General features: G+C 38.6%; 2 protein-coding genes across 5 annotated transcripts in view; one reads left to right on the top strand and one right to left on the bottom strand.

Moving 5' to 3' along the window:
- On the top strand, positions 1–10,547 carry LOC139995701 (uncharacterized). The gene is made up of 11 exons (XM_072019402.1): positions 1–127; positions 1,359–1,892; positions 2,109–2,480; positions 2,774–2,958; positions 3,062–3,350; positions 3,815–3,975; positions 7,267–7,795; positions 8,023–8,394; positions 8,623–8,807; positions 8,920–9,208; positions 10,047–10,547. Exons 2-11 carry the CDS (start codon positions 1,370–1,372, stop codon positions 10,223–10,225), a joined length of 3,084 nt encoding a protein of 1,027 aa, XP_071875503.1. The 5' UTR covers positions 1–127; positions 1,359–1,369; the 3' UTR covers positions 10,226–10,547.
- Positions 10,548–13,686: 3,139 nt separating this feature from the next.
- Positions 13,687–23,683, bottom strand: part of Pde9 (phosphodiesterase 9) — a 138,736-nt gene continuing 128,739 nt past the window's right edge. For all 4 annotated transcript variants that reach the window (XM_072019762.1, XM_072019760.1, XM_072019759.1 and 1 more), the window contains 4 exons: positions 20,994–21,231; positions 20,285–20,671; positions 19,829–20,080; positions 13,687–18,705 (listed from right to left, as the gene is read on the bottom strand). In XM_072019762.1, the coding sequence (XP_071875863.1) occupies positions 16,900–18,705; positions 19,829–20,080; positions 20,285–20,671; positions 20,994–21,231 (2,683 nt within the window). In that variant the 3' untranslated portion in view covers positions 13,687–16,899. The remainder of the gene's footprint in view (positions 18,706–19,828; positions 20,081–20,284; positions 20,672–20,993; positions 21,232–23,683) is intronic.

The following is a 23,683-nucleotide window of genomic DNA, read 5'->3' as shown; positions in this document are numbered from 1 at the left end:
ATCACAACCGACAAAGCAAAGCTCACTCTCGTAATGTACGTTAGAAGCTTCGGAAATATTTTCCTATTTTATTTGGTACCTGCTACCTTGTAGTGCTTATGACTGCAGAAGAATTGGATTCATAGCGGTACGTACGGTATATTTCATTGCAGCACATACCGCAGTATTAGATTATCTGTTCTAATTTTCTATTATTTTCGGATAATTTTCCTCATTTATTTTATAAATTAGATTCAAACGTGTCCCTACGCGGATTCACGAAGTTATGTATACTGTAATTTATTACCTTTTCTTCCTTTTCGGAATAATTTACTCAGTTTCAATCAAACAGTATCTTCCTAAATACACCAAAATTTTACTGTTTGTTTCAAAATAATAGGGATGCACGTGGAAAAGAAAGCACAGTCCACCAAATCCGAACGATTATACAGATCAGTCAGGGATACAATCGTTGTACTTTCGCTGAAATCATTCTTTTTGAAAAATTTACATTTATCTTTCAACTATTCTTCCATTTGAAAAAACTACGTCCAGCGCATAGAATATGGTTTTCTTAAATGGTAGTCCTTTCCTAATGTTCCCCATTCCTTGATTAAAACTCTAATCTCGAACCATTGCACACGAGAGGCTAAAATATAGAACATTCTGCGCCAAGAAGCCATTAATCGATTAAATGATATACAATTAAGTTCAGGGAGAAAGATTCGAGCAATTTCTTCTTCTTTATAAAAACATCAAAAATAATGTGTTCCTATTGCATTAATAATTGATAAAATAATTTTTGTCGTGGGTTAAAGAAATTCTTAAAATTCCTAAGTAAAAAAGCGGCAGACTTTAGGGGGACACATATTGGTGATTTTTTAATATCAAAGACCAATAAAATAATACATTAATTATACGTTAACAGACCTGCAAATGTTAGTGGAATTTCGAATTTTTATGAACGAAGTTGCAAATTATGAGACGAGGCAAATTTCTTACAACATTAACTAGTCGCCGATACGAATGTCCCGATCGACGTATCTTAAGCCTTGTCACCGCGGCCGGATCCTTTATGTACTCGCTGGGTGGTCGAGGTGCGTACATCCACTTACCAGTCACCTTCCTTCGTTCCACAGTATCAGAATGGCGTCGACTTTCGGATAAACAATATCCGACCAAAGGCAGAGTGGACGTCTACATTTCCCTCAACATACGAAGCAAACGTGACGAGTGTCCAGAGTGATTGTATTACCATTAAGCGTTCCACGAAATATTATCTAGCTTTTGAATTTTCCTTAATTGCATGAAAATTCGCAGTCCAAAAGTTGCTGATAAATATCTTTTGAGACACTCGGAAAAACACCTTTTCTTGTCAGGCTCATTTAAAATGGCCTTATTAACGCTATACTGGAGTCTGGATGGCATCCTCATCATTTCGTCCCTGATGGTTGCCGCTTATTTCTTCATGACTCGTAAATTCAACCACTGGTCGAAACGAGGAATCTCAGAGCTTCCACCTACGCCTTTCGTCGGTAACTTCATGGACTGCCTCCTATCAAGAAAATCGGGCTCGGCATTTGTTAAGGACGTATACGATTACGGCGAAGGTTTGCCTTTCCTGGGATTCTACGTCTTCGACAAACCTTACCTCTTAGTTCGCGATCCAGAACTCGTGAAGTACATCCTAGTGAAGGACTTCAACTATTTCCCTGATAAGTACGCGACTGCGGATGAGAAAGGTGATCGTTTTGGATACGCAAATGTGGTCCTGATGAAAAATCCGGGATGGAAATCTCTCAGGCCAAAACTGTCGCCGGCGTTTACCCCGGGCAAGTTGAAGCAAATGTTCGAGTTAATGCTGGCGGTCGCAGACGACCTTGGAAAGCATCTCGATTCGTTGCATTTGGAGGGTAAACCGCATTTACGTAATAACAGATTCACCATGAGAAACTGTCGTTTGTTCAATATATATTCTTAAAACAATGATTCTTACTTAATAGGAATGTTTAACAGAATTAAAAGTCAATCCTCCTGATGCGAAGGACTTCAAACTTTGCAACAATTGTTTCTTAATTAAAAATGCAACAATGCTAGATACACCATAGGAAATTTAATATCTCTTTCAGGCGATGGAAAAGCAGTCGAGTTCAAGGATATTTGCGCGAATTTCACCACCGATACGATCGGTATCACTGCGTTTGGGTTAAAACTAGGTTCGCTGGAGAATCCAAAAGCACCGTTCCGCGAATATGGCAGGAAGATCTTCCATTCTAGTTTCCATCGTAACATGGAGTCACTTATCATATCCTTCTCGCCTCAGTTAGCCAAGTATCTTAAACCGAAGTTCTTTGGGAAAAAAGCGACTAACTTCCTCCGATACGTTTTCTGTGATGTGATTGAAAAACGAGTCGATTCGGGTCAGAAGAGAAATGACCTCATCGATGTGCTAATCGAGATCAGGAAAACATACAAGAATGACGAAAGGTTAAAGGATTATAGTATGTATTTGCTGCAATATTTTACTTACTTCTATCGCTGAAGTTATTTAAGATTCGTCAGAAATCTATAAATTATAATTTTTTTCATATCCTCATTTCGTGCGGTCCCAGCGAAACAGACGAAAAATAACGTAGCTACTACTTCAAACATAATTGCCTTCATGTTATAAATTGAAAATGATGCACAAATATCTACATTTGCCAACTTGCTTTCAAGTTATTTTCCAATTGTACTAAATATGCTAGATCCATTTGCTGAACTTTTACAATGATGTTTAATTCGCGTGTTTCAGAATTCGATGGTGACGATTTATTGGCACAAGCGGCCATATTATTTGCTGCTGGTTTTGAAACATCTTCTACTACCATGTCTTTCACACTGTACGAACTTGCATTGAACCCAGATGTACAGAAGAAACTTAGGGCAGAGATTCAGGATGCTCTAGAGGAAACTGGTGGCAAAATCACATACGATATGGTACGGCAACGACAAAAATATTAATTTCAAAACGCAAAGGAACAGTATGTGAAGGAGGTTCTTATATAGTTGTAAACATACTAAGAAATATAACGTTTCACAGATTACGACTCTACCATACCTCGATATGGTAATTTCTGAAAGTCTTCGTAAATATCCAGCTGTAGCATACATGGATCGAATGACCCTTGCCGATTACAAAGTGCCCAATTCCGATCTGGTAATAGAGAAAGGCACCCCAATATTCATTTCGATAATGGGTTTGCACTACGATTCGCGGTACTTCTCGAATCCGGAAAAATTCGATCCACTCCGTTTTACCGAGGAAGTCAAAAGTACCAGGCCAAGTTTCGCCTTCTTGCCCTTTGGTGGCGGACCTCGCAGCTGCATTGGTTAGTAAAGTGTTCCGAAATATTTTGCAATATCATTAACGTCAGAGCTATCGATGACAATCGTATGAATGTAGCGTTAAAGGAATCGAAATGAAATGCATATATGCGTAGAAATGTATGTAAAATGGAAGAGTAGAATCGAACAGAAGTTTATCTTCTTTGCTAACAACTAGTTCAGAAGAAACTGTCAGAATGTAAATAAATATTTAATAGCGCATTCCACTATATTATCTGCTAGATGTAATAATTGGTTACAGTTTGTTATATTTTGCCATCAGACATATTGATCCAGTTTATGATTATTAAACAAATAGGTTTCTACCATAACACATTTTCGAGTAGATAATTGATTAAGTTTTTATTCTTGTCATTGGCATTATAAGAAAGATGCAAGTAGCAACATGTATCTTTAAACATTCTGTTGGCTGTCACTTTTAATCTTAAATTTTCACTCTTCGTTTCAGGTATGCGATTGGGTCTCATGCAATCCAAACTTGGAATCGTACAGATATTAAAGGACTACGAAGTTTCGCCTTGCGAAAAAACCAAAATTCCAATAGTTCTAGATCCCCAAGGAATCATCACGACAGCTTTAGGAGGAGTACAACTCAATATTCGAAAGATATAGATTGCTGCTGGTTAGACAAAGCTAAAGTTTTACGAATCGCATTATGCATTCCAATTATCTGCTGTATTTGTGATAAGTTAGTTATGTTTTACTTCCGAATCGACGAAGTTCACGCAGTATAATCGTCCATTCTTTCTCGGGAGAAACGAATCTTTATATATTAAATATATTTTAACATTGTAATCGTAAATGTCCAAAAATTCAGATTTTATATATATTAAAATAACGAAACTTATTTAGTGTTAATTTTAAGGTGTGTGTAATATTAAATAAAACTAAATTTTGTATAATGACTTTATTTATTTGGTGAATTTATTTACAGTGATTGAAACAGAAACACAATGACTATTTAATTATAGCTTAATGTAGTAATGTAATGCAACTAATCGAGAACCAACTCGCAATTCACAACTCATGACTCGTGACTAACTCCAACTAACTCGCAACTAACTAACGACTAACGTTCTCCACCAAAACACCCTTTGCCTGTTAGCTCTTCCACTGTATATCTACATTGTAGTTCGCACTCTTAGCGAGGTTTCTCATATGATTATTCCATTATACTTCGATAGGGTACATATGTTTCACGTAAAACAATTTGCAATCAGATTAATTAAGATATACAAAGCTATGCGTCACATGGATGCATCACATTTATCAGAAGGTAATCATATAGTCATGGGTAACTTCCACTCTACCTGTAAATAATTTATACACGGTCCTGGATATCAAAATCATAACTTGCGTGTTTATTCCTTGTTAAACGAAAGATCACAGTCTGCTATAAAAAAAGACTGCTTCACTTTTAAATGTTACATACATTCCAATAAACATATGTATCACTCCTGCTCAATAACAATTTAGCATGTAACAGTATTAGTAGATAGATAAGGAGTAACCTTTTAAGCCAAAGACATTTTTCCATAAGCGGGTTAAAGATGTAACAAATTGCAGATTACATTATCAATCAATACATTTTACAAATATTTATTGCGCCATGAATGGGACTATAAGAAGTAGTAATTTTTCTGTGAAATCCGACTCTAAATCGGCTGGATAACATTGTAATTGAAAACCTACACAATATTTATTACAAGTTGAGATTATTCACTTGTTAATAATTTGTAAATTTTTATTGATTTTAGTAATTTCAGTTGGTACTTCACGACATGAATTACGGTTGACTATGAAGTTATCACTTATGTAACTTCTAAAATATTACTGCCTAAATTACTGTACTTTTTGCTATTAAGCAGGTGAATAACGCTGATACGTTGTAACCTCTAACTTCATTGATAACACTTTTTCAACTATGCAAAAGATTATTCGTTATAATAGGTGATATGATGTTTGTTCTAGAATATGTGCTTTAAGTAGATATACTCACGGTCACGTTGGAAAAATGGTAAAAAATATCTTTTCGCGAAATTATAGATTATTGCCATTTATATGATCTAAGCCCTTCTAATTTGTCCTGCTATTTATACCGCATCGTCTAGAAATAGAAAAATGATAAAAAGACACTTTCCAATATCTATTCATTCTTGCGTGTGAACATACTATTCGATTGTGAAAATTCTGCTTTCCATGCAATTTTTTCATTGTCTCATTCTATGGAAATCATTGATCGAAATATTTCTTTACGATAATTATGTAATATTCAAAACGTTGGTGAACGTTGGTGAACTAGATAAAAAGTTTATAGTATGTCCCTTAATGTATTAAAATCAAGTAGTGGATTATGACCGAGAAGTTAATTAGACATTAAAAACAAATGATAACTTCGAAAAAAATGTCTTCTAAAATCTGCTACGACAATATTTCGCAGGTGGCACTTTGTCAGCGAGCAATGATTCAGCGATTAATTTTACAAGAGAGGGGAGATTACAAATGAGACGTATATACTATCACAGCCGACAATGCAAAGCTCACTTTCGTAACGTACTTTTGTTTAGAATTTTCATATTGTATTTGGTATCTGCTACATTATAGTGCTTGGGAATAGTGAAGAATTCGTTTCATAGCGGTACGTACGGTATATTTCATTGCAACACATACCGCAGAATTAGATTATATGTTCTAATTATCTATCATTAACTGATAATTTTCGTCTTTTATTTTGCAAATTAGATTCAAATGTGTCCCTATTCTGATTCTCGAACTTATGTATAGTGTAATTTCTTATCATTTCTTTAATCAAAAAGTTTTTTCCTAATTACACCCAAATTTTAATGTTCGTCTTATATTAACGGCTATACACATGGAAAAGGAAGCAGATTCTACAAAATCCGAGAAAATGATTTACATTTACGTTTTATCTATTCTTCTATTTGAACAAACTATGTCCATCGCGTAGAATATAATTTTCTTAAATAGTAGTCCGTTTCTAATATTCTTCGCTCCGTGATGAAAACTCTAATCTTGAATCATTCCACGCGAGACCCCAGAATATTCAACACTCTGTGCCAGTAAATTACTCGTTGATTAAATAATATACAATTGTGTTCAAAACGAAAGCCGGTTCTATTATTATATTACATCTTCTCTAGAAAAGTATTAGGAAAGTGTTCCTATTAGATTAATAACTGATAAAATAAGTTTTACCATAGGTCAACATATTCTAAAAGTTTTAAAAGAACTGACATTAGTGATTTTTCTTAACCAAAGACTAATAACATATTTCATTTGTTATATATTAACAGACCTCAAGAGATTTTCGCAATTTCGTATTTTTATGATTGAAATTAAACACACATAATGATTTATTTTACACTCATGAAATAAAATATCATAACGTCTGTTTTACCCCAAGATGCCCAAGTTGCAAACAGCGGGTAGGCCGAAGTACAAGCTTTACGATGAAAAGGTGACGTCGAGTTTTAAGACGCATCGGGGAAATTATTTACAACATTAACTAATTACTCATATGTATGCCCTAATCGACGTTTCGTAAATCTTGCCACCGAGGTTCGAGCCTTTAAGTAGTCGCTGAATGATCGGGGTGCGTACACCCTCTCAGCACTCGCTCTCCCTTGTACTGCAGCATCAGAGTGGCGTCGATTTTGGAAAAAAGAATATCCGACCAAAGGGAAGGTAGACGCCTACATTTCCCTCAACATAAGAAGCAAACGTAACGAGTTTCGAGAACGATTGTACTTCAATGAAGCATTCCGCGAAATATTTCCCAGCTTTTGCATTTCTCTAAATCCATGATAATTCACAATCCAAGAGGCGTTGATAAATATTATCTTCTGAGATTAACAAAAACATTTCTCCTTCTCAGACTAATTTAAAATGGCTTTATTAACGCTATACTGGAGTCTGGATGTCATCCTCATCCTTTCGTCCCTGATAGTTGCCGCTTATCTGTATGTGGCTCGGAAATTCAATTACTGGTCGAAACGGGGCGTGAAAGGGATTCCACCTACGCCTTTCGTAGGCAACTTCATGGACTGCCTTCTGTCAAGAAAATCGGGCTTAGAATTTCTCAGGGACCTATACGATTACGGCAAAGGTTTGCCTTTCCTGGGATTCTACGTCTTCGACAAACCTCACCTCTTAGTTCGCGATCCAGAACTCGTGAAGCACGTCCTAGTGAGGGACTTCGACTATTTCTCTGATAGGTACGCGACTACAGATGAGAAAAATGATCGTCTTGGATACGCAAGTGTGGTCCTGATGAAAAATCCGGGATGGAAATCTCTCAGGCCAAAACTGTCGCCGGTGTTTACCCCGGGCAAGCTGAAGACAATGTTCGATTCAATGTTGGCAGCCGCTGACGATCTTGGAAAGCATCTCGATTCGTTGCATTTGGAGGGTAAGCTGCATTTCTAGTGCATTTACGTAATAACAGATTCACCATGAGAAACTGTTGTTAGTTCAACATATATTTTTAAAACAATGATTCTTACTTAATAGGAATGTTTAACAGAATTAAAAGTCAATGCTCTTGACGCGAGAGACTTTAAATTCTGCAATAATTGTTTCTTGATTAAAATTGTAACAATGCCAGACACATCATAGGAAATGTAATATCTGTTTCAGGCGATGGAAAAGTAGTCGAGTTCAAGGAGATTTCCGCGAATTTTATCACCGATATGATCGGTAGTATTATGTATGGCTTAAAAATAGGCGCGTTAGAGAATCCAAAAGCACCGTTCCGTAAATATGGCAGGAAGATCTTCCATTCTAGTGTCCATCGTAACATGGAGCTTCTTATCATATCTTTCTTGCCTCAGTTAGTCAAGTATCTTAAGCCGATGTTGTTTGGAAAAGAAGCAACTAATTTCTTCCGACCTCTTTTCTGGAATGTGATTGAACAGCGAGTTGATTCGGGTCAGAAGAGGAATGATCTCATCGATATACTGATCGAGATCAGGAAAACATACAAGAACGACGAAATTTTGAAGGATTATAGTATGTATTTGCTACAATAATTTACTAACATCTATCGATGAGGTTATTCATGAATCGTGAGAAATCTCTAAATTATAATTTTATCCATATCCTTATTTCGTGAACTCCCAACGAAAAAGACGAAGAATAATTTGCTTTCAAATTATGTTCCAATTGTACTAAATATACTAGATCGATTTGCTGAACTTTTGCGATGAAATGTAATTTGCATGAATTCGATGAATTCAGAATTCGATGGTGATGATTTAGTGGCACAAGCGATCGTTCTTTTTATTGCTGGTACTGAAACATCTTCTACCGCCATGTCTTTCACACTGCACGAACTTGCAGCGAATCCAGATGTACAGAAGACACTTAGGGCAGAGATTCACGATGCTCTGGCGAAAACTGGTGGCAAAATCACATACGATATGGTACGGCAATTATAAGAATATTAAATTAGAAGCGCGAGAGAGGCTAATGAACAGTATGTAAAGGAGGTTATTATATAGTTAGAAACATACTAAGAAATATAACGTTTCACAGATTACGACGCTACCATATCTCGATATGGTAATTTCTGAAAGTCTTCGTAAATATCCATCTGTAGCACAGTTGGATCGAATTACCCTTGCCGATTACAAAGTGCCTAATTCCGATCTGGTAATAGAGAAAGGCACCCCAATATTCATTTCGATAATGGGTTTGCATAATGATTCGCGGTACTTCCCAAATCCGGAAAAATTCGATCCACTCCGATTTACCGAGGAAGCCAAAAGTACCAGGCCAAGTTCCGTCTACTTGCCCTTTGGTGGGGGACCCCACGGCTGCATTGGTTAGTAAAATTTTCCGAAATATTTTCCAATATCTTTAACGTCAGAGCTATCGATGGCAATCGTATGAAAGTAGTGTTAAAAGAATCGGAATGGAATACATATATGTGTAGAAACGTATACTTTTAGAACACAGATACATAAATGACAAGATCAGTATTCGTTTCTTTAAACTGTACCTATATCATTAACGATAAAGCATTTATTTTTTACGTAGAACGATTTGCAATCGCGTTAAATAAGATCTACAAAATGTGATGTTTGGAAATCTTGATCGCAACAAGCACTTTCTCACAGTAGTTGCATGGCGAAATCACTTTCATATTTTATATTACATACCTCTTATATTATTATTACATACGAATATTTTTATTAAGGAATCTGCGTCTGTTTGCTTTCAAATCTCTTCTGACTCGAGAACGTGCATACGGTAAAATCGAACATCTTCAGCTATATGCTGAAGTATGTTACGGTTATAGAGGATGACTAGAAAATTTGAAAACGGAAGAATACAATCAAAGAAAAGTTTATCTTCTTTTTGCACCACTAATTGAGAAGAACATGCCAGAATGTGAATAAATATTTAGTAACGCGTTGCACGGTATTATCTATTAAACATATCAATTTGGTACAGTTTGCTATATTCTGCCATCAGACCTATTGATAACAGTTTGTGATTATTAAACAAATAGATATCTACCACAACACATTCCCGAATAGATAATTGATCAAGTTTCTATTCTTGTCATTGGCATTATAAGAAATACAAGTAGCAACTTTTATCTTTAGAGATTCTGTTGGCTATCACTTTTAATCTTGAATTTTCACTCTTCGTTTCAGGTATGCGATTGGGGCTCATACAATCCAAACTTGGAGTCGTACAGGTATTGAAGGACTACGAAGTTTCACCTTGTGAAAAAACCAAAACGTTAGTGGTCCTAGATCCCAGAACAATCATCACGACAGCTTTAGGAGGAGTGGAACTCAACATTCGAAAGATTACCACTGCTGTTGATTAGACGAAGCTAAAGTTTTACGAATCGCGTTATGTATATCGGTTTTCTGCTTTATTTGTGATAAGTTAGATATATTTTATTAGCGAATCGGCAATGTTCAACAAGTAACATTGTCATTTCTGTCTCAGGAGAAATGAATCTTTAGATGTTAAATATATTTTAAAATCGTAATCCTAAATTCCCGGAAATTTTGATTTCAAATATCCGAAAATAATTAGATTTATTTGGTATTAGATAATACGAAATCATGTTTCTGTGAATTTGTCGTATCCTGGTGAGGAAAATATTGCATGCAGAGGAAATACAGTCAGTTTTGTTTCACTTACGCGGTCACATGTATATATTTATTTCATTCACTTATTCTCATTTACAAAAGAGACTAATCGGCCGGTTGGCCGTCACGTGGCCAGTGCATGACCGCCGTTTAACTTACAATTAAATCTCTGTAATATATTATTACGACACCTTAGAATCAAATTGGAATGGCGAATACCGTGCGGTATCCCGGCACCTTGTTCGTAGCTATTGTTCGACGATGGCGTTCGATACGCGTATTAGTCACGGTAATCTGTGGCATAACTCTTCATTCTGATCATTTGTATCGTGTCGATTTCTAGAGTGAAGCGTCGAACATCCACGAATGGTCTAGTATGATTTTCGTGATTCTCGATTCCACGCTATCGAGTGAAACTTTCGGAGAACATCTGCGCGGGATTTTAATAGTCTTGCTACTGTTCAGCTTCCGAATATTGAGAGGTAGCTTCTTCGTTTCTTCGTTCGATATAATATCATACGAGCAGAATAGCGATCGATCGTCATAATCGAACAAGGTATGCATGTACATACTTACGAACATCGGGCACACGCCTCTGCAACATGCTTGAATTTGTTTCACGATACTTTTACACACATAATAACTATACAATTCATCGTTTACAATATCTGTGATAGTAACTCGCCAGCGAGCATAGCCGTTATTTCACGTCCTCCGTTCCATAATCCTTTTTCACCAGGTAAATATACGTTATACATACATCTAGAGCCGTTTTTTGTTCGTACGTCATTCGCATCTCTCGACCCATTTCTTCGAATGAAAACTTTCCTTCCCCTGACTTCGAATCAGTATAATTTTCCAGATCTGCATGTAGTTATATTAACTCAGAGAACAGTATATTAATCTGCTAAACCGCACAAAGTCATCGTTATAAAATCACATTGATGCCACGTCGATTCGTCTACACTGATCTTAACGTAACATCATTCGGTTTACATCTATCGTTTACTCGCTTTTCGGAGTCACGTGAACTTGCAATTTAAATATCACACGAGAAACACGAGGAGAAGCGTAGTGCTAGGAACTTCCTTCCGTTTTTTCTGATAATTGTATATTTTAACGAGAATAATTTGCTTCAAGTTTAGAAATTATATTATATTAATAATCGTACGTTTACAAATTTTTAACGTCATGTTTAATTAACTTCCTCCTTGTCGAAAACAATATTAGTCATAGCCAGATGATAAACGTACGATACGCTGGTAGCGGTTGCTTTAATTACAAAATAACATTTCTACTCGGAGCTAATGTAATCTATAGATTTTCCAGAGGCTACTAGCCTGTCAAGTTAATTACATATTCTGCAGTAACATATTACTCATAACGTTAATTCATCGAGTTGATATATCGCGGTTAATGTCTCTTCACATAAATTTATCATATTTACCTATCGTTTACTATTCGAAATGCTCACCTTCAGCTTGACAATTATACGAAAATATTGCACCAATTTGTCATACAACTTACATATTCGTGTTTAGATCATTAATTTTCGTCGTTCGTTTCTTTTCTATCTTATCTCAGTAAAGCTTTGGAGAAAAACACATCAAGTAAACGAAGTACGTGATACGAACAATTCTGAAAAGCTATAGAAGCACATTCGATCGAAAGATTAAGATGAATCTTTTCTAGAACGCAAATTATCATTCACGAAAGAGCGTTTACATCGGTCCATTTCCATAATTGATATTGCTCTGCCATTTTATTAGCAGTCTCACCGCTAAAACGATCGTTTTCCTTTTCGGTCTCGATTATACGTGTAGTGTAAAAATTGTTAACTCGTAATTTAAAGTTATTTAGTCGTTAATTAAACTATGTAATTATAAAATATAGGAAACCATGATTTTCTCGTTGGTAAATTTAATGAAAGATAAATCGAAGATACGTTTTTAGGTATTACCGTGTAAAAACAAACGTATCCATTGCGAACGTGAATGTTCATCGCGAAATGATCGTGTTTTAGACGTTACAAACGCATGGAATAGTCAAAGTACGTAAAATTAGGATACCGGGGAAGAGTATAATAGGAGAGCACAATGATCGTTCGAGATTTTAGGTTGATGGGACCGAATGTGTCCTGGGAATGTCGATTTTACTCGATCAACTAAATAGGACTGGAAATTAGGAAAAGGAAGAACGTGGAAATGTTAGTGTATGTACAAATGTCAAGGATTTTCTCTACCAAAATCTTACTTTACATTTTTCCTAATTATGAACAATCTTCGGTCCCATATTACACTAACTTTTCAAATCTATTTCAACTAGTAATACTTTCTGAACTTTGGCCCCGCTTCTCTTCAATTTCACCTCCGTCTCCACTTTCTCGAAATCGAAGCAAATCCGTGTACATCTGCGGCCTGTATTCGTCTGAAATTCACGTGACTCTCACAGGTTCTCACGGCAAATAAAAACGAAGTCATCTGGGCGCGTCTCGATTCACAACGTCGTGGTCGTCACAATGCGCTTGTCGACGTCCGTTTAACGCGACGATCGCTCCTTTGTTTGTTAATTAGCACCGCATCCGCGGCGAAGGTAATTGAGTGGGCGACGAAACGAAGATCACAAAGGTTGCGGACGATAGAATTCGTTTTAAAGCGAATCTCTTCGAGCGTGTATTTCAGAAAATCACACTCCGTGCCCTATTTTTGTTCACGATTTCCGATCGTGACACCATTCCGATCTCTTCTGACCATCATTCTCATCTTTTTTTTTCTTTCTTTTTTTTTTTTCTTCTTTTTGTCGGCAAGAGAAAACGCACGATCGACGGTAATTGACGAGAATAATTGGGACACGAGGGCTACCTCGTCGCGAATTAAACGATTGGACCACCGAATTTCGTTCCTCCTCCTGTTCTCAGTCATTTCTTCCTCGAAGCCTCGTTTTGCTTTTGGTATCGAGCTCGAACAACGCGATATTATTTATAGTAGTTCGGCTGACCGCGCCCGCGATTCAAAATTTGAAAATTAGTACAACACCGACGATTCAATGAGGAGTATTCGATTGTCGACACAGGATGGTCCGATAGTTTCTAGGAAAACGGACTTGCCCGATTGCTCCATTATACTGTAATCTCTAGTACATGTGTAATCGATTTAACGTCTAGGAAGAGACAAATAAATATTGACAAAGATCAGGCACAGACAGCGAGTGATAGAACGAAAAAAGCATTTGATTTTTATAATCAGTCGTTGGTGCGATTGAACCGAGAAATTTCGATTCTTCGATGGAAAAACATGTATTTTCTGGTTTACTCGTGAGGGTGTTAAGATCAAATACTTTTTTTGCCTCGTACCACTGGAAGTTTAATAAGTTACATTATAGCGTGTTTACAACGTTGTGTGTTTCGACATGGCTCACTTGCTCGAACACACCTTCGCACTCGCCGATCCTGTCTCTCTGTTCGTCTACGTGGGTCGGGTATTCCACGAGATTCGACGACGAAATGGAAAGATTCGCGCGACCAATGTTTACGATCGATCAGGGAAGAGCTGGACTGAGGATGCTCGCGCAAGTCTTGGCCGCCGTAGGAAGAGATTTATCGACTAATTAAAAGGCGTTATAATCGATGGAATCGAGTCTACGATTGATTTGAAAAACAAAAGAGTTTGAGATCAAAATTTCTTACTTGAAAAGCAAATCGATGTCTCGTTGTTGATTGAATTTTTTAAATTAACCCAGAAAAGAGCAGGTATTTCGAAAATACAGTGAACGAATCTCTTCCTGCGGCTTCTGTCGAGAGGGGAGACAAAGTCGAACAAGCATTACGCAGAATGCAGAGAGCCGATCGCGTGGATACAGGGTTTTTCTCTTCCTGTTCTACGATCGCCGTAGAAAAACGAAGAATGCCCCCAAAAAATTCAATCTTTTTTTGGGGGGTCGTGAAGACGATAACGTAAGACTAGACTTCAACAATACATGCGGTTTTTCATCGCCGTAGAGATACACTGCTGGTGGAGTATAAAAATATAAACATCTAAAAATGAAAAAGCGAGACACCGTTGCGCAGAGAATCGATGCTGTGTCGAGGCTGAAAACGCGTGCATCACGAGGGTGTTCTTCTACGTTAGGCTGTATCCAGTTTATAATCATATTTTTCGTTTTTTACCCGCTTTCTTCTCGTTATAAACGCGTTCTTAAAATATTCAAATAAACGGAGGATACATCTTTTGTCGATCCATTAAAAATTTAGCGAGTAGATAAGCGAATACCATTCTCAGGGATAGGGTGGTATTTATCGACTACGAGCAGAAGAATTACAAGAACCGTTAGATCAGAGGATACTAGCGGCTTTCTAACGACTTTTTTTTCGATTTACGCAATTCTCGACTGGAATAACTGTTCATAGTTTTTAAATCAGAGGAAGACACCTTCTCAACGAGGAAACAGCGTTTATTTAACATTCATCTAAATTTCTGACAGATCAACAAAATCATTTTCCAAATCGTGCGAGTATTCGCCTCGAGATATAGTTGAAATCGATCGGTTTCGTCTCTTTTCTCCGCGACGTTTACGACACACGAAAATTTCTTTCCGTTCTCTTCTCTCTGCTTTTTCGTGTCTTCTCGTTTTTCGTCGCTGGGCAGGTTTACCATTTTCTTTTCCAATTTATTTAGTTCTTTTTTCTTTTTTTTTTTTTTCTTCCTCTTGTCTCAAACGAGGCATGAATTTTTTCGAATTGTAATTCGACACGACGTGCCCGTCTAGATCTGCTGCATTCTCTATCTACCTACACGCTGAACTTGTGTGTTACAATGGACCTGCTTCTTCGTACGATCATTTTTTTCTTCTTATGTATTTATAATATTTATATACGTTATGCGTTTCGATGGGAGTTGCATATATTTATATATATATTTTTTTATGTATATATATATATGTATATATGTATAATAACGAACAACATTAATGATTACTCGTTAGGCTATCCTTTTAATGGGACAATAAATAAAATAGTTTATATACCGCGCCTTTTCAGTTTCTTCTATCTTTCAGGCCGTTCATCCATATATATTTTCTCTCCTACTTTCTTAACTTCAATTCCCTTTTTTGATCTAATTTGTTCTTCTCCTATACCATTAATTTCCTCTAATTTTAATTCGTTCTCACCACCTGATCTCGACATTTAAATTTTATCGTACGTAATTTTTCCTTCTACCTTTCTCTCCCTCCCTTTCATTCTAACACACTCTCCTCTTCCATTCATTCTGCTCTCGGAACGGAGATCGATAATTAGGAGCAATATACATATATTTGGTATTCGCCAGCTGTTCGACAGTTTGGCTTCGATACGAACGTTAATTACACTCACACATTTTCTGGTTACATTTGGGAACAGCTAATCGACATACTACACGCACATACTCTAAGACATATTTTTTCTTATTTTTTTTTTCTTTTTCTTTTTCTTAAATGGCGATTTGAATTTCGTACAACTGACTTGAAAGTCAAGAGACTTTCTTTCTTCGTCTGCCTCTACTCTCCTTCAACTGTTACATTCTAATAATTTCTCAAATCATCTCCGATGTGGCAGAACAATCAGATTCTTTGTGCTATTGTTTTTCTTTGCCTTCTCGTCGAAGAAAAGGCTTGTCCCGGAAATCGCCCAGGTGATGGTGCACGATCGTGTCCGTGGTCGCCCGATACCGAACACACGTGGCTCAAAAATTCTTAAAGTTAAAATCCCTTCGAGCTTCACGCGAGAAACGCAATATTCCGCGATCCGGTCTATTCAGATTCAGAGTAGTCAAGACGTGTTCAATTGGCGGAATGCGGACCCTATTGGATAGAGGATTGTCACGATACTATATTTCGTAATTCCTGACCGATCGATCGGTCGTCGATAGATTGTTACATAACGCGTGGCGACTCGGTCGATCGAGAAAAGCCTCATCGGAAATTTCCTTACGAATAACGTCTAGAGCACGAGGTCGAGGTAAATAATCGTTTTCAGTTTAACAGACAGATGTGATCCAACAATGGCCGGCGATACAATCTAATGAAAATCGAGCCGAGGCAATGTCGACGGAACACGAACGCTCTGATCGTCACTCGATTTCCTTCGCTTCCGTGCACTTAACGTCACGGTATCTCTCGATCTTCTTCTTTTAATTTCAGCCTTCGTCAACGATCTTTGGCTCCAACGTCTCCTCCCACCTTTTCATAATCATCGATTTCTCTAGTTTTAACGCGCGAGAAAGTAGCGGTCAACCCTCGGTTCGTGGGTCGACACTACACGAAACGCGGGCACACGTTCTTAACTGCTGCAACAGAAGATATTCTCAGCCAGCCACTTGTGCAGGCCCGATAACTGTTTCTCAGAAGAGTCCTCGACCACCAGGCCGTATCACTTGATCTCCTCGCGACTCGACGAACGCGCAGGATGCGACGACAACGGAACTTCCGATACCTGCCTCTTTGGTCGAAAGCTTGCCGTTAGAGAGGAAATCCAGCCGCTCGGAGATTGCGAGCTTTGATCGTGCAAGGAATCGCTGTTGCTGTTGCTCCTGGTGCTGTCGATACTCATGCCAGACTTGAATCGCGACAACAGACCAGGCGATTTCTTGGACGTTGCAGTTGGCGAAGAGTACGTTGGCTTTTTTCGGGATTTGGCCAAGTCCTTGCACAACATCGAGTCCAAACTACCCGTGTGTGGACGTTCCTCCGCCTTCTTTGGCTCCAACGAACCGAGCATCACGCTTTCGGTCTGCTTCGCCATCTTCGAGATATCCTCCATGCTCGCCGAGCTTCTTCTAATTTCTATTTTGCCTATATCTTCTTGTACAGCCTCTCTGGACCCGTGCTCAGGCTTGACGACGATCTCCGGTTGTTGCTGCTGCTGCTTTTTCGTACGCACGTCAATTTCTCTGAACTCGATATCCGGAATCTTTTGATCCTTCGCTTCTTTCAGACTGTGCGACTTGCTCTCGGGATTCGAAGAATTTCGCCGGTGTTTCGCCAAAGATCTCTCCGACATCGCGCTCGGTAAAGCTTCCAACGAAGCGGACGATCTTTTCTCCTTGGCGAACGACACCTTCCAGACACTGCCTCTGTTCTTGTACTCCGTCGATTTCCTCACCTTTGGCAACGTCATAGCACGCTTATCCACCGAAGACAATTCCACCACCGTCGCTATAGCTTTGCTCTCTTTCACCGAGACTTTAGTAAGGTTGCAACGCTTGCAAACTGTTAGAGAGTTATTGCGCCTGGAAGAAGTGGTCGCCGTGGCCATCAAGTTGCTTTTGTTCAGCGTCTTGGTTACGTGTTTCATTGGCTTCGGCGCAGTAGGGTCCTTCGAGTCGAAGCTGATACTCAGCCGATCCGTGAAGTTTCTTAATCTGGAAAAGATGGACTTGTGATTGTTGGGTCCTGTTTTATCCTCGCAACAACACCGGAGCCCAACCGTCTCCCTCTGTACCTCTTTGCGACTAGACTTCATCTCCTGATCGTTCTCCACTAAGCTACTCGTTTTCTTCAGGTTGTTCCTCTGCTGGCTTTCGACTACCACGTTACCGTTGCCCTCCACCATTTTTCGTTCGTTCCATTTCGCATCTAGGAAAACGGGCTCGTCTTTCTCCAGCTCCTCGAGGATTCTGGTTCCTTCCGCGGACCACGCACTCACGGGCGAGCTCAGGTCGCTGCCAAGATTCTCTCCTTTACTGCGTCTTCTTTCGCGCTCGTGATCCCTAACAGCCCTGGCTAGGTCGTGACTATGATAATCCAGTGACGATTTCTCTCGACTACCCTTTCGACTACCCGGGTAGCTTTTCCTACCTGTTGCCGGCCCAGTCAACGTCCCCTCGGTCGAGATTTTGAACTTCAACGTTTTCTCGCTCACCTCCACCTCGGTCGCTGTCTCAGGATCCGAACTCTCGAGGTTCTCCGCTTCTTCCGCCGTCAGGTTCTCCGTCATCTCGTCGTCGGTGGATCGCGATCGCGAGTGAACCGTGCCTATGGAACGTTTCGAGCGCATACTGTGCGACGAGGTAGATTTCACGACGCTAGCTGACCCGGTGGTCCCGGACGTTACGGTTATCAGATTTACCTCGCCCAGGTCTGCTATGCTCTTCCGGTGATGCCGCTCGTCCTTTGCTGCTTCGTTCAATCTGCGATAATATTCTAAAGCTTCCCGCACTGGCTGAACTATTAGGTTCTGGAAGAGAAATTTTTCTGTGTTTGTCAGTGTGTTTGTTATTTAGACATTGAGATTTTGAAGATTTCTTAGTTCCATAAAATTACGAATATTCATCCTACGCGTCACGGTTGCGAAACAATCGATCATTCTGCTACACGATGCAAATCGTTTTTAGGCAGCAAGAGAAACCTAATTGATGCTTCTTTTGCAAATCAAAAAATCGAATAATCGTTTCAAACTTTTCAAGCTTTACATTCTCTTATACACGCAACATTTGCATTCAGTTAATACAGGATGATCCTCTCGCTAATTCAAAGGCAATCGTCATACCGTAGATCACGTATTTTTATTTTCATTTCACATATACACGCCTACACAATTGTTTCAGTTCTAACATAGAGAGAACATCAAGCTTTGGGGATAGATCACACACAAAGACGTATCATTATCGTCACAGCGTGGTTGCATTACCTTTGAATTAACTAGCAAGCAAGTAGATTATACTCTATAACATGAAGAGACTATAAAGCCGTATGCATACACCACGATGAGTGACCTAAGCGATAAAGCTGATACGTGATCGATGATCGAAAGGCTATTGACGTTTGAGAATCGACAATAACTGAAAAGCGATTTGGAGAATACACGCGAGGATCTGATCAATTGCGCTGTATGGAAATTTGTTTGTAACAAAAACGTTGTAGCTAGATTTTTAAAATCTTGTTTTAAATCTACTAAATATTCGCTCGATTCTTCGTTAGTCGTCATTCGCACAAATTCTCTTCCCTCGTTACATAATTTAGCCAGCTATTTTCTTATACATAGCATTATCAAAGAGAAATTAATAATAAAAAACTACATTAATTACTCGATATTGGTGGCACATGATATTTAATCATTTTGCGAATAACATTTCATCGAGCTATATTGCGATGATATTTATAGATAATTTAGTAGAAGAGTTTTCTGCTATACTGTTTGGATCTGATATGCAAATGGATTTGATATTAAGGCAAAGGACAAGCTTGAAGTTTTATGTCAAACTTGTAAAAGTGTTATATTTTTTCCAAGCATCGATCCTCATCTACCCTTATCAAAATATTAACAGCACCTTGGACAATAAGGGTGGTAATAAAAGTACCTGCAGCTGTGGAAGCAGTTCCCCAAGGGCCTCGAAAAGAGGAAGTAGAACGAGACCGATGAAACTGACTTGGGACGAGGGTTTGGTTACTTTATCGCGATCCATAAATGGCGTCACTGGAAGTCCTTCGAGCTTCTCCGCGTCGCTCTGCTTGAAGAATTCTTGCAGCAACCTATCCAGCCACGGTTCCGCGACTTCCATCGGCCGGGCCTCGTTGCTAATATCCGCCACCTTGATGAGGATCATCGATAACTAGAACAGCAAATTTTTAACGTTACCTTAATCTGAATCTTTAAATCTAATTTTCCGAAAGTAGTCGCTACAACGGACTTTAATTTTATCATCGATTTTTGCATTTGACACAAACTCTTGTTTCACTTCGCGCGTTTATATCGTAACCGTACGTAGACAAAATAATGATGAATGAATATGACAAATTGAAACGTAAAAACTTACTAAATTAATATGAGCCTTGCTGGAGTAATCGAATTCCGGGATGATGTCCGTGAATTGACCGAGGATCTCGTTGTGCCTGGCCATGTCCGTTGCAAGAATACACCTGATGATCCCTTCGCGTACGACTCGATATGTCGCATTGTCCAGCGACGCTAATATGTTACATTCCGGTGCTTCTAGAACACGAAAAGCTACGGAGCAATGATGGTTCTCCAGAGGTGAGATATCGTTGTAACGCAGAGCCAACTCGGTACGGGCGTTTATTTGATAAATGTTGTTGTATCCTGGATGATCTAGATCGTGGCAGATGCAGGAGACAATTAATATAAAAACCTCCAGATCGCCGATTCGTGACGGTAGATCCACTGTCCAGGCTATTGCGTACATCTGCGTAAACAGAATATTGGTTAAAACTAAATACGATTATATATATATATATATATACTTTTTTTTTTCATCGTATCATTTTAATGGTGTTTTTGCATATTTAAGAGCATATTTAAGTATAAGTTATGAGATAATTGCTCTAAATTTTATTAACATCTACTCTCATTCGAATATTTTCTATATTTATTATGTTTACGTATATTCGCTGTGTGAGAAGATCGCGCGTAAGCCATTCGTGAAAACGAAACGCGTAAAAATTACATAGATGGAAAAGCCCACGCGTTGTGTTTTAACGCGGCAGGCGTGTAGATCGTTCACTTGCCATTTGCGCCACGCAGAAGCAATGCCTAAAGTTATGAAACGGCACTTCGTTATAGTTGTTATAAACTTCGTAGAGGAAGTTCCTCAGGATTGGTAAAGGAATGTTAAACTTTTGAGGTAGGTCCAGCTCGACGAACATCGTTTGCAGCATCAATAGAAGCTCTTCGTCTTCCCATTGCCGTGCATCGAATGCTGGTGAGTGCAGCCACTCCCGAACGTTCGACGATACCGAAACGTCGCTGTAACACAATCACAGACATTAACTTCGTAGCATCGAAATTCTATTTAGACAAATAGAAAATTGCTTAATTTCTGTTATTTAGCCGAATTGCTAGTGCCTTTAGATTTGGTATTTTTATTATTAGACTGTGGGCGTCTATGTGCGTTTTTAGGAAATTTACAAATTCACGATACAATGATAAAATAACTAGAATAAGACGTCAGAGAATTAGACGCATCTACACGGAAACGTTATTCTCGAGGATTGAAATAAATTCAATCGTAGCGTTCATCAAGCCAGCTATCTTAGAATCACTAGAAGAACAGTTACTTTTATATTCGAAAGGGGTGCATTTTGTACGTTTCTTTTCTTTCGTATCTCGCGTCTTTGCTTGCAGTAGCAATTTCCATATAATTACATGCTTCTACATCAGAGAAGAACCACAAATCGAGATGCTAAAATCCAGAGCACGGTTCTGCTTCGAGGGAAAAACGGAGGCTCCAGTTTCCTTTCAAAGTATCGAGTCTCTTTAAGATCGCGAACATCATCCTCTGCGCCTCACTATCCGGATAAAATTAATCGGATTAGTATGTAATTTCGTCGAAATACCACCGTTGCCTGGTATGTAGTATTTTGCGCAATAATGTGTTACCCGCTTATTGAACTAAATCAACATGAAGCCCGACCTACGACGGATTGGAATTACATTAGGGATGTATCGATTTGCCAGTGTAACGTGCCAAACAGCACACGCGGCTAATCACGATAAATATACTATACACCACGTGTCCATACCTTCAAATATCAAGCAAATATTTATTATAGTTACAATGGTATTTTTTTTTTTCTAAGAAATGGACGACCGATCGTGTAAATGATAGAGTGATTGTGTCGTTCGGCAAATATTGATAGTACTGTATTTGGTAGCAAAATATTGGTTTGGTTTGTATAACATATATATAAATGATAAAAGATTCGACATACGAAGAGTGAAAACTATTTTTATGTTCTGCGAAACTTTAACTCTATATTGAAATGATTATTAATTGAATGAAAATATACTAGCTCTTTCGTACACGGTTACAGGTTATCGATATCGCAACGTAAAATATAAATGATTTAAAATAACGTTAACGACAAGAAAACTATTTCCATGGAAGTTTATAAACATTGAGAGAAAGATCGGAGACAATTGTGAAACCACAAGATGATTACGTTCTTTTATACCATTGATATGTACATACGTTTCAAACGTTCGTTCAAATATCGGTATAACGAGCAGTATGAATTTATGGGACGGCGTGATACTTCTACCAGCGCTGTCCAAGCGAAGCGTAAGCCCTTTGGGCATCTCTCGCTTGTTCTCGTCGTCAGGGAAACCACATGATGCTAAACAAGCGATCATGACACTGCATTATGTCGACGTTCCGCTGATTAGCTGTCACGAGACTTTAGCGTTGCTTTTGTTAACAACGTAATATCGCGCGAAGAAAATTGTCAGGGAGGAAAGTAGATTCTCAGAAATAATTAGTGTTCAATTTGTTGCTAAATTATTAAATTCCACGACTACTATGACAATTAGAATGTTTCAAAGAATGAAAAATAAAATTACTACCTGACATTCGTTATTTTAATTTACCACATTTTCTTTCCCAGGACGAAGACTTTTCTTTGAAATTCAGCCGTCTGAACGAACAAGCGAACGAACAGCGAATCCGATAGATTTCATTAACTGGAAATGTTCTACTTAAGATTTCGCGAATTCCAATCAGGTCACTTCTCCAAATACAATTACTCGCGGTACGTAGGAGTTGATGTGTCGAGATCGAGGCACGATCAAGGAGATTAAGCAGAAGCACGTGTAGCGAAGACCGCTAATTGGCAATCCGCATTTAGCTCGCGCATCAAATCGTGGTACGGGATAATGTTCGCTTTGTGACGCTCCCTATTATAACCCAGCAATAGTAGGTCATTAGAGAGATAACGGTAGCTTAATGGCATTTTGCGGTAACACTACGGAGCTTGCTACTGTCACGGGCCATCCATCCATCCGTTCAAATCGAATAAGTCGACGAAAAACATTTCCAATGTTTGCAATCAATTAATAATCTTAGTTGTCGGAAGGGTTCGCGATATTTTCATGCGGTTTCCGCGAACGGCGATTTGCGCAGCATTTGCTACGTCCCGTTCGACGTTTCCTACATCCGACATGTTTGCTGCGGTTTATTTGCCTTGTTTCCGTGTGGGAATCGATTGACGTTCGTTTTTTATGTGCAGTGTTTTTTCCGTGAAAAACAGAGCTTTTGCAAAACGATAATCGAAACTCTGTGCTTCGCCTGCCGAGTTCCTCCTCTGCGAAAAATCCTGGATCGGTTTTTTTTTTTCGAGTCTCGGTGCATTTCACAAAAGAAATCGAATTGCCACGAGGAAAAAAACAAGAGAATAAAACATCATGAAATAAAGCACGATCG

This window comes from Bombus fervidus, chromosome 16, assembly GCF_041682495.2.
Source record: "Bombus fervidus isolate BK054 chromosome 16, iyBomFerv1, whole genome shotgun sequence".
Taxonomy (NCBI): Eukaryota; Metazoa; Arthropoda; class Insecta; order Hymenoptera; family Apidae; genus Bombus; species Bombus fervidus.
Note: the sequence above shows the minus strand (reverse complement) of the source record. Positions and strands in the feature narration are given on the sequence as shown.

Coding starts and splice junctions, on each gene's coding strand:
- LOC139995701 (XM_072019402.1), top strand. CDS start 1,370: ATGGCCTTATTAACGCTATACTGGAGTCTGGATGGCATCCTCATCATT. Junction 2,959..3,061: donor GCAAAATCACATACGATATG/GTACGGCAACGA, acceptor AACGTTTCACAG/ATTACGACTCTACCATACCT. Junction 7,796..8,022: donor CGATTCGTTGCATTTGGAGG/GTAAGCTGCATT, acceptor TATCTGTTTCAG/GCGATGGAAAAGTAGTCGAG.